This window comes from Theobroma cacao, chromosome 1, assembly GCF_000208745.1.
Source record: "Theobroma cacao cultivar B97-61/B2 chromosome 1, Criollo_cocoa_genome_V2, whole genome shotgun sequence".
Lineage (NCBI taxonomy): Eukaryota > Viridiplantae > Streptophyta > Magnoliopsida > Malvales > Malvaceae > Theobroma > Theobroma cacao.
This window is the reverse complement of record NC_030850.1, coordinates 28,954,394-28,969,344: the sequence shown is the minus strand read 5'-3', so window position 1 is coordinate 28,969,344 and position 14,951 is coordinate 28,954,394. Positions and strand designations below refer to the sequence as shown.

The 14,951-nt window shown below is 35.9% G+C and overlaps 3 protein-coding genes across 4 annotated transcripts; 2 read left to right on the top strand and 1 right to left on the bottom strand.

The window, feature by feature from the left end:
- LOC108660946 (ammonium transporter 3 member 1-like) lies at positions 3,225-5,342 on the top strand. The gene is made up of 3 exons (XM_018115712.1): positions 3,225-3,899; positions 4,012-4,297; positions 4,540-5,342. The coding sequence occupies exons 1-3, from the start codon at positions 3,312-3,314 to the stop codon at positions 5,079-5,081; spliced, it is 1,416 nt and encodes a 471-aa protein (XP_017971201.1). The 5' UTR covers positions 3,225-3,311; the 3' UTR covers positions 5,082-5,342.
- LOC18613260 (guanine nucleotide-binding protein subunit gamma 1) lies at positions 6,322-9,093 on the top strand. Its single transcript, XM_018127613.1, has 4 exons — positions 6,322-6,776; positions 8,273-8,325; positions 8,656-8,700; positions 8,788-9,093. Exons 1-4 carry the CDS (start codon positions 6,651-6,653, stop codon positions 8,870-8,872), a joined length of 309 nt encoding a protein of 102 aa, XP_017983102.1. The 5' UTR covers positions 6,322-6,650; the 3' UTR covers positions 8,873-9,093.
- LOC18613259 lies at positions 9,438-12,863 on the bottom strand. 2 transcript variants are annotated; one of them, XM_007050395.2, is made up of 3 exons: positions 12,702-12,863; positions 11,582-11,959; positions 9,438-10,498 (listed from the first exon to the last, which is right to left on the bottom strand). In XM_007050395.2, the coding sequence occupies exon 3, from the start codon at positions 10,343-10,345 to the stop codon at positions 9,758-9,760; it is 588 nt and encodes a 195-aa protein (XP_007050457.2). In that variant the 5' UTR covers positions 10,346-10,498; positions 11,582-11,959; positions 12,702-12,863; the 3' UTR covers positions 9,438-9,757. The 2 variants fall into 2 exon arrangements, with proteins under 2 accessions (XP_007050457.2, XP_017983096.1); XM_018127607.1 differs by lacking the exon at positions 11,582-11,959.

The following is a 14,951-nucleotide window of genomic DNA, read 5'->3' as shown; positions in this document are numbered from 1 at the left end:
TAATTATTTTTTATTTTATTTTTAAATATTAATAATTTATAATTAATTAAAATATTAATAATTAATAATTTAAATATTAATATTTTAATATAATTTAATTACTAATATTTTAATTAATAATATTTTTTATATAATTTAATATTATTATAATTAAAAATATTAATAATTTTTTTTTTATTTTTCATTAAAAATTTAATATATTAATAATTTAATAAATAAAATATTATAATTTAAAATATTAATATTTAATATTTTAATTTATATTAATATTAATAATATTTAAATTATATATAAAATATTAATATTTTAAATTTTATAAATAATTTATATATATTTTTTAAAAAAAAAATCGATCAGTCCGAAAGTTAACAAAACGTTGATCTGACATAACATGTGACTGAATCTTATCACAACGGCTTCAGATCAATGCTTTTTCATAACTGAATCTGATTGTAAAGTATCAAATTTAACAGTGAAATTTGATCGAGAAACATCAAATTCGGTTCTTTCCGTTACCGAATCTGGCCGTTGAGTGCCATACCAAACGAAACTAAGCTATTTCCTTGAAAATAAACAGGGAATACCAAACGTGCAGTAAATGGTATATGAAAGAGATTGGACCTTTACATAATAATATCTGGCCTAGGCGCCTAGCCACTAGCTATGCAGCTAGCCAGCTTTTACTAGTTTCTGCAACTTCGGCTTAGACTTGAGAATTGAGACGTGAGAGAGTGGGTTAACGGCCACCACAGGATTTGGACTGGACCCTGGCGGATTCAGTCCAAAGAATTGAAACTTTTGTTTTGTTTTTTTTTTTTTTTTCCCTTGACTATGACAAAACAAGAAGTTGGGCAATGAGAACCAAATGTTAAGGAAAAAAAAAAAAAAGGCCAAGCAGCTGATAGCGGTATGTCTTTTGTCAATCATGGACTCTTTCTCTCCTCTCTTAGCCACGCATTAAATTTTGTTAACATCCTATCAGTATTAACTAGTATTACACGTTTCCTTTTCATGTTTCCAATATCTTTATCTTCTTTTTTTTTTTTATCAAAACATTTTCCTTCCCTATGATAAGAAGAAAATATAACAGAATTTTATGAATTTTCAATTTTCAAGCGAGGAGCTGGAATGAAGAGAAGAAAAAACACTGAAAAGAAAATAGAAGGTCAGCTGAAGAAAAAAAATTGAAAATGAATTTGCCAACGTAAGAAAATGGAGAGCAATTAAATGTCACTTTTTAATAATAACATGATAATGGGTCTCTTTAATAATTCATATTAAAAAGTTCTTTAAAAAAAACTTTTTAACCAAGTAGTTAATAACTTAATATTTCTGACAAACTATTTTAGCATTTGGAAATTAATTTTTTTTTAAAAAAAAAGAGTTCTGGAAATTAAATTAATTTAAAGCATATTATCCGAAAAAGCTCTTCAATTATGAAAAAAAAAATTAAATAAGTTTTATTTTTTTAATCACTTTTAATTAAGTTATTATACTTTTATTTTTTTATAAAAAAAGTTTTTATGATTAATAGTCAACTAATTATCATTAATTAAAATACCACTTGTCATTTAATAACTTGTAAAGTTAATATAATGGTAATGTGAAAAATGAAAAAAATTAAATGATTATATTATTATATCACATGGTTCATCTTAATATACCAAATGACATAGAATGATAAGAGCTTTTAAAATGTTAGCATGTCACATATCATTTAGTTTTTTAGAATGATAATTGATATTTTAACTTAGTCAACTATTAATCATAAAATTTATTTGATTTAAAATTAAAATATAAAAACTTATTTGAAGTTTTTTAAATAGTTTAAGAACTTATTTAGATATTACATTTTAATTTAATTATGAAAATTTTTGTTTATTCCTCAAGTGAAAAATTGTATTTGTTTCATTATTGATAAAAAAGTTATAGTTATTTACCAAAAAATTATATAAAGAATTTTAACATGATATTTAGAATGATAAGTGACATTTTATTAATATTTTTATAATTAATAATTAATTAATTATATTAATTAAAATACTACGTAGTACTTACATAGAGAATCAAAGGCAACAGGTGTGCATTGTTTTTGTGTGCACGCAAGAATCAAAAGCAGCCAGTCTAGGCACTTCACCTTTGGAGAATCTGGCGAAGTTCGTGAAGGTAGAGAATAATAGTAAATAATATTTTTTAACCCCCTCCCCACCTAAATACAGAGTACAATTCTTTTTTGTGGCCAACAATTAAGACATACTCTAAATGCCTAATTTAGGCAGAATGTACAAGTATTTAAGTCACAACCAAGGTCATAAAATTTATCTAATGGTGACAAATTATGCAATGGGAAATATGTGTTTTAACTATGCTTTGCTTTTTTGGGTGTGTAAGGTGAAGGTGACAAATTTTCAAAGAAAAAATATGCTCTAACTCTCTTCTTTGTTGGAGTTCCATTCTACTACATTTAAGACAACGTACAAAAAGGGTTATAGCACAATCAAGCATGCTTCCAAATCCAAGGCCTAATTTCATTGTCAGCTTTCTCCTATGGATTATCGAAACCCTAAGACTGGGCAAAATCAATGGCTTTTGCAGCTGAACACTGTTCATTACAATTTGCCGAAGTCTTCAGTCTTTTCTCTTCCATTTTATTGTCATCTACAGTGTCTCAACTTCCTGAGCAGTTTATTGCAGGGAAAAAAGGAGGGGGGAAGGCGTGGGATTTCGATCAAAGATTTGTCAGTGTGTCTAGATAATCCAAAGTTCTTTGAGAGCGGCAAATATAATATTATAAACACAAACAATGTCCAAGCAATTGTTTCTCATATTAGTAAACTCCTTTGAAAGTATCATACAAGGCCAAATAAGCTCCAACCAATATTTTTCGGGAATTCCATTGCCCAGACTTACAGTCATTGAATTCCCCGTCGAATCATGAAAAACTAGAAAAAAAATTAACTTCTTTTGTTACGACTTTTATGAATCTCATTCTCTAAGTCACTCTTCCAAATGACACATTTAGCCCTTGCAACAACAAAATGCACTTACCCTAAGACTAAAATACCAGGGTTGTATAATGTATTTTCACTACCACGCCGGCTTCTAGACAACAAATTTACAAAGAAAAGGACATTATCCAGGCATGTTACAACAAGTTTAGAAGCCTCTCTCTCTGCCTACAACCATGCTCTATATATATATATATATATATATATGTATATATATATGCACTTTCTCGCTGCTCCTCTTACTTTCAAGCCTGGTTGTGCTTTGCATCTGGATATTCACTGTCAAATCGGACTCCGATCCAAATGTCTCTACCAGAGAACCTCCAGCCTGATGAGGCAAGCCCATACTGGTTGAACAAAGGTGACAATGCTTGGCAGCTGACCGCAGCTACCCTGGTGGGCCTCCAAAGCGTTCCAGGACTAGTAATCCTCTATGGGAGCATAGTGAAAAAGAAATGGGCTGTCAACTCGGCCTTCATGGCCCTTTACGCCTTTGCTGCCGTCCTTGTTTGTTGGGTCGGATGGGGCTACCGCATGGCTTTCGGTGACAAGTTCATTCATTTCCTAGGAATGCCCAACGTTTCCTTGGACGCTCATTATCTCCTCGAGCGGGCCTTTCTTGGCTACTTACCAAATGCAACCATGATCTATTTCCAATCCGTGTTTGCAGCAATCACGTTGATTCTGGTAGCTGGCGCATTGCTTGGAAGGATGAATTTTCTTGCATGGATGTTGTTTGTGCCACTCTGGTTGACATTTTCCTACACTATTACTGCCTACAGCATATGGTGCCCTGATGGGTGGCTGGCTAAGCATGGTATTATTGATTATTCAGGAGGGTTTGTTATTCATTTATCTTCTGGTGTAGCTGGTTTCACTGCAGCCTACTGGGTAATTACCACAATATAATTACTCGATAATTAAAAAAAAAAAAAGTAGTAGCTAGCAGCATTTGATTACTTGGGTGAAAAATTGATTTTAGTTAATTGTTCTATTGGTGAAGGTTGGACCAAGGGCCACCAGGGACAGGGAGAGGTTCCCACCTAACAACATCCTTCTGATGCTGGCAGGGGCTGGACTACTTTGGATGGGATGGACTGGATTCAACGGTGGTGATCCGTACACTGTCAGCACCGATGCATCTTTAGCCGTCCTTAACACCCACGTCTGCACTGCTACAAGCTTATTGACATGGCTCATGCTTGACATTATTTTCTTTGGAAAACCCTCCGTAATTGGAGCCACGCAGGGCATGATCACTGGTTTAGTTTGTATCACCCCTGCAGCAGGTACAACCATAAATTATATAAATATATTCACGATACTTTCAATAATAGATGCATCAATATGTTGAAAATATATCTATGTACTAAATATATATATCCTTTGTCTGCTGCAACAAAGTGCCACTCAGTAATTACCCAGGAAAAGTTGTTTGATCAAGCAAATTAAAACTTTATAATAATGTAAAATGGCAAATGAGAATCTGCTTAGTGCTTACAGTCCTACGCAACTCCTTTCTCTTGATTAGGAGTGGTGCAAGGTTGGGCAGCAATATTGATGGGAATGATGTCCGGTAGCATCCCATGGTACACAATGATGGTCCTGCACAAGAAGATATGGCTCCTCAAGCAAGTTGATGACACCATGGCGGTGTTCCATACTCACGCTGTAGCAGGCAGCCTTGGAGGCATCCTTACCGGCCTGTTTGCGGTGCCTAAGCTAAACCGCCTCTTCTACTTAGTAGAAGATTGGCAGCACTACATTGGTCTCTTCTACGGTATTTATAACGGCCACACCACAGCGGGGTTCAAGCAGTTGGGTATTCAATTGCTAGGAATCTTATTTGTAGTGTGCTTCAACATATTCATCACTAGCGCGATATGTTTGTTGATCAGGCTGGTGGTTCCACTGAGATTAGCTGAGGATGAATTGCAAACTGGGGATGATGCAATCCACGGAGAGGAAGCCTATGCACTGTGGGGAGATGGGGAGAAATATGAATCCAAGCTGAATTCTGTTTATGAAGAGTTCCCACCAGCCACAAAAAGTGGTGAGGTTCAAATGGCTTGATTTAATGGTGCTTATTAGTGACATTGTGGGGAATTGGCTATGTGGTAGACGGTCTAACATGGCGCCCAAACGCTTTGTCTGAATGTTTGTTTCCACTTTCTTACTGTTTTGTTCTTTATTGTTTTTCTTTTCAATGATTAGACTAGCACAATTTGGGAGGAGCCAGAAAAAGGACCCTTCCTTCCCATAAACAAGAAGGGAGGAATTATATCTTGAGACTGATTTGAAGATGAATTTGATGTAATCATCTATTGAAATAAGAACCTGATTACCAAACATTTTGGTCATATATTTCAACTTTGAATTGTTTCTCGGCTTTCGCCTTTGATTTTGCTTGTCACTTCGCTTTCCTATTAAACACTGTTTCCTCAGCTTTTTTTTCTTTTTTTCCAGCTATAGTCTAAAAACGTCTATATCTTGACATTGTGTATGACGCCAAATTGGTTCATTCTTCTCTCGACGAACAAAGAAGAAAGAAAAGAGGAGCCTATACGGAACTCCAACCTTTAGCCCCCGGAAAGGGTATGTGCTTTCTATCCCTTTCTATATTTATTGTTTTGAACTCCCACCGAAACCTGGTTCAAAACCAGGAGACTCAGCCAAATAGGCATGTTAATAAGATGAATTTGCTAAACATGTTACAGCTTTAGTAACAAAAAAACTTTACAACGATGCTACAGGAATAATAAGATGTTGGGGAAAGAGAGAGAGAGAGAGAAAAAAAAGAGACCCAAAAGGAATGACAAAGTGTCTAAATGCAGGTGATGTATATGAGTGGGATTATAGAAAAAGACATCAGTGAAAGGCACTTTGCCAAAGTGGGATGCACCAATCAACTACAACAACCAAAGCAAAGGAAAACCCCCCCATTTTCATGTCTTGCTTTCGCTGTGTGTTTGAAAATACAGCATCTTTATGCTGGCGGCCTACCCCAATCTTCTTAACGTTTCCTTTTCATACCAATAATTCTATGTAGTATTAATTAATATACGCATTTTGGTATATGCTAACAATGACTTGCGTTTAACCAAACCAAGTAAGAAAAGGAGAAGAGGAGGCAAAATGAGTGAAATTGACGTAAGAAACCCCATTAAGAAATTGAAACGTGACATGAAATGAGGTTACCATGGTCTTTCCAAGTTCGTTACTATTACTAAGAAAAAGGCAAATTTCTCCCTTTTACTAATATTTTTATTATTTAATTATTATATTTTTTGTTTACTTCGGGGCAGAGGAATCCAAATCAGAAAAAGAAGGACAGCTTTCGAAGAAAACAGTAAACAAGAAAAGCCGTTTACTCGTTTCCGTTTTCAGACTGTTTAGAGAGGAAGGGGGAAAAAAAAGGAAAATAAAAACAAAAAACAAAAAAATCAAAGCATTGTACGGACAGCTTTCAGATCTGCAGGTTTAAAAGAGTTGGTTTTTGCTTTAATGAAGTGAAACATTGAAATCCCAAAGCAAGAAAAAATAAAAGTAAACGGGAGGAAAAATGATCCGCGTCGTTTTGGGATGAGCAAGTGGCATTGAATTTTGACCCTTTCCAGAAGGCAGGCAGGCAGACGAGTAGCAATGGAGTCAGAAACGGCGTCGTCGGCAGATGAACAGCAAGGGGCTGGTTCAGCATCTGATACCAGAGGCAAGCATCGGATTCTTGCTGAACTCAAGCGTGTCGAGCAAGAATCCAAGTTCCTCGAGGTTAGCTTTTCTTCATGTTTCTTGGTTTTCTTTTGCTCTTCTGTCTAGATTGTGGTCTGCTTGTTTTCAATTATGTCTTGCTCTGCAGTTCGTTTGGAAATGCAGTTAAAAGATTTTGACTTTGGTTGTCTTTTGATAAATTTAAGAATTGAAAATAGAAAAAAAGAAAAACAGAGCTTGAATCTACCTTAAAAGAAGTCTTAGAATATACGAGGATAAGAAAGGCCAGACTTTTGCTTTCTTTTTATAAACTTTTCATAGGATTTTGTTTTAATTCTTTTTGTTTTTAATTCCCGTGTCCAAAATGGAAGTAGAATTTCGGGTTCTTGTAAAGCTTTAGCTTTTATGTCAAGTGAGATTATTTGGATAATCCATATAGTGGTGAGTTGGCTTAGAGGCAATGGAAGAGGAAGCTAAGATCTTTGTGCTTCAGGATTTAATGGGGGAAAAACGATTCAAGGCAGATCTTAAAATTGCGTGGTTAATAGCTTTCTTACCGCTTACATGGCATCCCGACTATGTAGGCTTTTGATCATTTTAATGAGAATTGTAATTTGTCTAATAAGCTAAGTGAAATTTTTGGATGTTATTCTGGAATACTGTAATTCTTTTGCCAAATTGTAATACTTGGACTTGCAAAATCCGCCAGGGATGTTGCAGAGATGCTCCGTTCATCAGGTTATACTAATGTTTAGGAAGTCTATATTCGAGGCAGGAAGATGTACCAGATCACTCATGTTCTGGCCGCTCTAATATGGGATGTGCTAAACTTCTTTCTTTGTTTGTTTTTCTCTATCTTTTTTTGTTTTCTTAATTTTCACTGATGAAATCGTCTGAGTTAGTTTTTTGGCACCATAAACAATCTTGATTGCTTGCCATATGTCACTGTGAAGAAGTAAGGCAATATTCAGTGCTTAAAGTGCTGATGTAATCTATATGTGATGGGAAAGAGGTTTGCGGATAAACAGTTTGACTTGCTGATCTTGATAAGCTTAAGTATCTTTGGTCATGCTTACACAAGTTAAATAAAGAAGCTTTTAGCAATGGTGTGCACTTGCGCTACATAGAAATAGAGGTGAATATATAATCTATGAGTATCACTTTATGCATTTACTTTGGACAAAATTTTATTGTGCTTCTTTGTTTCTAAGTTTTTTGGTGTTTAACATGATATGTTTTACAACTAGGCAGACCTAGAACTTCCTAAGCATTAACTAGCCAGCATGTCTGCAGATTTGGAAATTCGTGACCACCCAATTGGTATGGAGTTGTAGGTCATAGTCTCATAGACTTAGGTACTGTCCCCACCTATTTTTGCCTTGCTTTACTGCTTCACAGGCAGATGATGATTTCAGTATTTATGTTTATATCAATGATATTTGTTTTTCTTTGAGCAATGCCATTCTTAGTGATGGAAAAAGTTTCTGTTCTGCAGAAAGGTACCATATTACAGTTTAGTATGTCTTATTCTTTCTCTCTTCATGTAATTTTTCCAGGATGAGATGGAAGAGCTTGAGGGAACAGATAATGTATCAACATTGTGTGAGGAGTAAGTATAAGAAATTAGTTTTTCTTTCCCATAAAGTTGGGGAGGGGAGAGGAGGGGTGGGCTTGGTTTGGAATCTAGAGGATTATCATTTACCAATATATTTGCAAAATCCATGGAGAGGAGATCTGAAAATTTTTCTTCTGCCAGCAATCTTTTGAGATAGTGGTGTTGACCAAGATTACTTGATCTAATGACTAGCTCATTCAATCAGTATGCTTCTCACAGTGTTGTCTCTCACATATTAGTTTGTTGGGCATGATGCTTATCGCACCTAAGTTGTATGGTAAACAGTTTGATTGGGATTAATATCTGCCTTTTCCTTTCCCTCAGGTTGCTGCTTAGCATGGAGACCAGACCTGATCCCCTACTCCCACTGTAATTACAAACTTGTATTATTCTCATACCCTCTGTTTTAGATCAAGTTGCTTTTACCTCTAATGCTTGGGTTTATTCTGATTACAGAACAAACGGTCCTATAAACCCATCATGGGATAGATGGTTTGAAGGGCCCCAAGACTCACAAGGTTGCAGATGCCAGATTCTCTGATTTGAGGCGATCTAACATTGGTTGCCAAGATATGTTACATAACAGACATGTTAACATGTTACAGCTCAATTGTTATCTTAACAAATATTCAATTGACTCTTTCCACAGTGTGCAATACCAAATTTTTTTGGATGGCTCGAATTGAATGTACAATTTACTTTTTATGTTGGGATTAAATTTTTATATCAAATACATCTACTGCAGATATGAACTTCCAAACAGATCATGCTTGTGTTTGTTTTCCTCCTCCTGTTTCCTTTTTCATGTAGTCCCTCCTGTATTTAACCAAATTATAGTTTCAATTAACTTGTTTCAGGACAGCAACACATCTATTTCATTTCTTTACGGGGTGGTGTTTTTACAGCATCATGCATGAGTGAAGAGGATGTAAATGAATGCATTATTCTTCTGTCATTCTGAAATCTATTCGTTAAATGAAATTCCGTCGTATTTACTTCCAAATATCAACTCAGTTATTTCCATTGGAGCTGCCCTCAGTTTTCAAAGAAGTTATGAAAACGAAAGGGCGAAAGCATTCTAACTCTATTCTGTAATGGGTAAGACATGCCAAGATTACTTCTATTTGCATCAGGAAGATGGGCATCAGTGAGCTGCGAGTGAATTCACAAATAGTCAGAATGAGGGGAAGTCATTTCTACATAGGTTCGATATTACAAAGACAATGAAATTCAGAAACATCGATTCCTGTTACTGGCTCTAAGCTTCAACAACTAAAACTCAATCCCTCAAAAGTATTTACACGTTACATACACTCCGAAGGTTAAGGTGCCGCCTGCAATAGCTCACATATCTCAACAGTGTCATTGGGTGAGCCTGAACCAATTACATACAGACGCTTGGCAAGATGCAGAGATATAAACCAGATCAGGGAACTTGAGGAGACAAAAGATGTCTTAGGTGGAGTAGATATTCCTCGTCTGAAATGTTAAGGGAGAGGCGGAGATTTGTCAACAGGGACTCTTGCTCCCAAGTTAGAGGCCCTGAAGCATACAATGCCTCCACTGTTGACTTGTAAGCACGGAGCTCTAGTTCATGGACATCAACTGCTTCGTCTAGGGGGGACAAGGGTAAGTTTTTTTTGCCACACAGAGAAGGGAATGATGATTCAGCATCAGAATTATCAGGTGTGTTTTCCGATGATTTATGGGAAACTTGGCCAGCATAGTCAGCAACACCATTAAAACTACAGCTAGCAACTGAGCATCGGTCACTATCTTCAGTAGACCAAAGAGGCCTAGAAGAATCATGTAAAGGGTGAGGAGCTGTATTTTCCATTCTGTAATTCCTGTTAGTAGACTGCTTAATGAATTTTTCATCAACCCCTACATGTTGGCAAGAAATATCATCTACCTGGTTAAAGAACGGAAGTTTTCTCTTAAGAGATTCATCACACCCTCTAGGACACAGAGGTGATTTCCTTTTCTTGTGGATTCCTCCAAAAAGCGGCTCCATATTCTTCAAGATTGAGGGGCATAGCCTTTATACATGGCTCTCATGGACAGACACATGGTGACATTATCAGCCACACCCTTATGTTGCAAGCCACAACCACGGTATGGACTTTTTTGGCGTAAATTTGTAGGCAAAGTCTTTACCCTGAGCAACCTGCAATCACATGTAGTCTGGTTTAGATATACTGGTTGGTGCAGCACATCAGCCATGACTTATCATATGAAGTTTGTTCTTAGGCTCTCTCATAATATCAAACCGTAAACACCACTATGATAATGAATAAAAATAGCAGTGACAATAAACTTTTTACTGGCCAGTTTGTGAAATAAGTCAACTATGTGGCCATCATTGACAAGAGTTGGATATTTATGGCACAGCTCATTGAGCAAGAAATGATGTATTCAGAAGAGCATGTCACAGACATATTATCCTAACAATAATGCCAGGAAATTCCATGAATGAAATTTATGAATGACTTCTACAATCAGGTATGTAGAAATTAACCATTGACTTCTAAGACATTCAGATGAAATTATCAACACATTCACTTCCCTTGCTGTTGAAAGTACAGAGCCGCCAAATGGAGAACTTATTTGTCTCTTGGCATCATCACTTGTTTATGTATTTGCAACTCCATCATCAACCAGAAAATTCCTTAGACTTCCCAAGCATCCAATCACTAGCAACCCATAAATGATGACAAGGAAATGCCTCCCACAAATTTAGAAAAAAAAAAAAAAAACAATTGCAACATTATTCTGAGTTTTCTCACAAGTGAAGTAGTACTAAACTTTTCCCATTTTAATAGCTATTTTTTTAATTTTGTTAGACTTTTGTAATATAACCATTAGTAAAAGTATCATTTTGACTTCAAAACTAGTGAAAGCAGCTCTTCAATGCAAAAACTACATACCAAGCATTGCATATGCATGCAAGCAAGAATGAAGGTCATATTATGAATAGGGAAAGGAAATCACATTAGATACATAGTTGAAAGGAATATTTTCGATCGATAGACAGACTTTTAATGTGAACAACAGAAAAAGAACAATATTGAAGGCAACAAGAAGAGATTTTCTCGAATCTTTTCAAAAGGATTTATCATGAGTTATGCCTGCTAGAAAGTGAACTCTACTAAATTTAAAGAAAAATAGGACCCTTTGATACAAAACTCCAAAGATAAACATTTAGAGAAGAGAATTGAGGGGCAAAAGCATGATGAATATAAGCCATTACCTTTCCAATCACCGCCCACTTGTTGTCGTGCCGAACCTGCCTAATCCTTAAACTTGATGCACGTAATTACTTAAGCTAGATGGTCCCAAAGAATTAATGACAAATCGATTATTGTTCTTTAACACCTTTGCGACCTTTCCTACGATCCAATAGTGGATATCAAACACCTCAGCTATATCGCCAACTGTCCAACTATTCCCATTTAGACTTGTAGAGGCAGGTGTCTAAGCAGTTTGTACCTAACAATATAGTTGTCACCGCTGAAAGTATATTACCAGTCAACCAGGAGCCACATGGATCGTATTCTCTTCTTAACACCTCTACCAAATTCCCTTTTCTGAACTTTCTTTTTTTTTAAGAACTCTACTATGCTTAATCCTGGATAAGAAGAGCCAAAAAGAGTACAAAATTAATACTAACTTCCAAAAAAAAAAAAGATTTGGAAACTATGATATCTGAAGGTGTTAAAACAAGGATGAAGATAGATGCTTGAAAATCTATGGTAGTCTTCCCCACCCCATCATTTAAATGGCATGGCAGATCCAGGTGCGACTCATTTAAGGTGCTAAAAAGATGTAAATTTTGAAACTTCTCGACTCAGTTCTGCTCTAAGAAACGGAATCTTCATTTTTAAAAGATGAAATCATTTTTTATGTTCAAGAACTCCTTGTATCAGGGACACGAAACTGAAACTAGCCAACAGAAACATAAACAGAGATGTAATCAAATATATGTAAATCCATTAGAATCAAATATCCGACCCTTGAATTTATATTTCATTCTGGGCACTTAAAAAAGAAGCTTGATGTATCCAAAACTATTGACAAACAGGGACATTCTTCATCAAACTCAGATGGACTCATGAAAACCAGTGTTGGTCAATCAGCAAACCGCTCCGAAACTACTCAAAACATCAATCCACCCATGTTCTAGCACTTCTGAGAAACACCCAGAAACCAAATTCACTTTCGTTTCGTTTATCTTTTCAAAATAAGACAGTTACCCAGAATTAAATATGTTACAATTTCATATTCTAAAACAAACTTAAAGTGATCCATACAGAATTTACAATTAACACAGAATTCAATTCAAAACTTTTAATTATTTGAATGAGACTAACCTGAGAGTGAGAGAAGAGATGAAAACGAACAGGACGCAGCTTGGTTGCGGTCATGACCACATCTTTACGCAAAAATGGCTTATTTGAGCTCTCTCTTGGCTATTGGTTGAAGTAATACAAAAATAAAAAATTAATTAGGATTACCATGGTTTTTTATACTAACTTAAATCCGTTTCCCAAAAACTCGGTATTTATCACGTAGCCGGTCACCTTTGGGGTCTAGCCTAATTGCAATTATGGGGACCATTAATAATTTTTCGTATCTACCATAACCGTATTCCATTTACGAATCTTCCTCCTCCAATCTTCCATCCCACGGCGAAAGGTCCCTTTGCAATGTGTCCTCACATCGGTTTGGACAAAATCTTTGCCATGTCCGACCTTAGACTTCGTCACAACCTCACAATGCATGTGACTTTACGTTAAAAATGTCTTTCCAAGTCCTAACCTTGTATATAATAAACAATCAAGAATACTAACATTTGTTTTGTCAAATTTCTTTCTTTTTTGTTTCTTGTTAATTCCTGCCTTCTAACAAAAGGGAAGGGCCCCTTCTTCTCTGTAGCGTTGATTGCTTTGCTTGAGCTTAATTAAGTTGGTTGAAAATTGAAGGCATGGAAAAGAGCCAAAGGCCCTTCCTTGCCCATGACTAGTTTCATCAGAGGCGCACTTAGTCCCAAATAAAGGGCTTTTGGGACTTTCCAGCTTCAGAAATAAGCTGTAAGCTAAAACAGCAAGGTTAAAGTTAGATTCGAATCTGAGTGTAATTCGGTGATGACTTCTCCTGTTCTCTTGCTATCGTAATAATATATACACGCAACAATGTCTTTAGACTAAAAGCTACTGACATAATGGACGAAAGGAAAGGAAATAATCAATGCGATTGTTTATGTATATATTAATGCGATGGATTTACGAAAGTGGAAGGATGATTATTGGCGGGGGGGGGGGGCGCGGAAGCAATGAGAATGACGGTTTGTCTTTGTGTTTGTGAGTTGTGATCCTAACCTTATCTTAACACTATCTGCAAGTTTTATGGCTTTGCTATGGCAACATGTCATTTGTCACCGTCTCCACCTTTTTTCCTTGGCCTTGGACTCGTTCCACTTATGCCTCCGTCACTAATTTCATGGATAAGAGAAGGCAAACAAATACTGTTCATTGCAAAATTTCAGCTTCTATGTTCATCTGTTAGCAGAAAATGCACTAAGATTTATTTTTCTCCCAAAAAGTCAAAGATTATGTTTATGGAAGTAGGAAAATTAAAAAAGGGATAAAGTGTCACGATCAATGAAATCATTTTGCCAATAAATAACATGTTATATTAAGCAAAAACAAAAAAGAAAATCCAAACTGGAGAGGAACGAGACTTATTCCAGTTATCCAAAGAGGCCATTGAGTACTGACTGAGCAGGCAGATGAGAAAGTTAGTCTGAGTCTTGGGACATGAGAAAAGCCCCTCTCGGCTTTCAGTCCATCTAAAAGGGGTCAGACTCACTGGCTCAGTGGGCTATTCCCATTATATTATATATGTTTATCTGATTAAAAGAAATGCCTATCTCCAGGCTGAGGTTGGGCTGTCTTCAAGCAACCAGCCTTACCAAAGAAAGCATTTAACCCAACAAGAGAACATACATCCTGATTCCTAACCTCTTAACATACCCAGCCTTTGATCCAAAACTAAATAAACAAGGAAAAAGAGGCGGGAAAAGCATTGCATTACTAGGAAAAGAAAACAGGGGAGGGAAGGGACAGTATATTTACTTTAATTTAGGGCGTTAGACTGCACATGGATGACCAATTTAGAAGAAATGCTGATGGAGGGGGATTGGGTTGGTCCCAAATTTATCCCATCCGTACTTAATAACAAAAAATAATACTTAAACACAGATATAATTAATGACTGAGGAAGTTGAATATAGGCTGGCAAAAACCCGTTCAATATATGCTCAGCCTATGGCTATAAATTCGCCTATTTATTCCACCGGAGACAAGCGGATTATGAGATCTAAACCCTACCCAACTTTTAATAATCCCATCAGCAAGATGTCCCCACCTTAATTGACATAAATTCAATTCCCCAAAACTAAACCATTGCGTCATCCCTGTGAATTTGCAGCAAAAGTATAATAAAAATGGGGGGAGAGTTGCATATAATTTTCCTAGGAAGTCTAAATATTGCTAAATGCTAATTAAATAATCCATAGTACATGATTACATCAGGGATTATGTTCAGCAAAGTATAGGTAT

Excerpts from the sequence above, each read along its gene's own strand:
- LOC18613259 (XM_007050395.2), bottom strand. The coding sequence starts at position 10,345 with ATGGAGCCGCTTTTTGGAGGAATCCACAAGAAAAGGAAATCACCTCTG.
- LOC108660946 (XM_018115712.1), top strand. The coding sequence starts at position 3,312 with ATGTCTCTACCAGAGAACCTCCAGCCTGATGAGGCAAGCCCATACTGG. Across the intron at positions 3,900-4,011 it reads GTTTCACTGCAGCCTACTGG|GTTGGACCAAGGGCCACCAG; the intron begins GTAATTACCACA and ends CTATTGGTGAAG. Across the intron at positions 4,298-4,539 it reads TTGTATCACCCCTGCAGCAG|GAGTGGTGCAAGGTTGGGCA; the intron begins GTACAACCATAA and ends TCTCTTGATTAG.
- LOC18613260 (XM_018127613.1), top strand. The coding sequence starts at position 6,651 with ATGGAGTCAGAAACGGCGTCGTCGGCAGATGAACAGCAAGGGGCTGGT. Across the intron at positions 8,326-8,655 it reads GTATCAACATTGTGTGAGGA|GTTGCTGCTTAGCATGGAGA; the intron begins GTAAGTATAAGA and ends CCTTTCCCTCAG. Across the intron at positions 8,701-8,787 it reads CCTGATCCCCTACTCCCACT|AACAAACGGTCCTATAAACC; the intron begins GTAATTACAAAC and ends TTCTGATTACAG.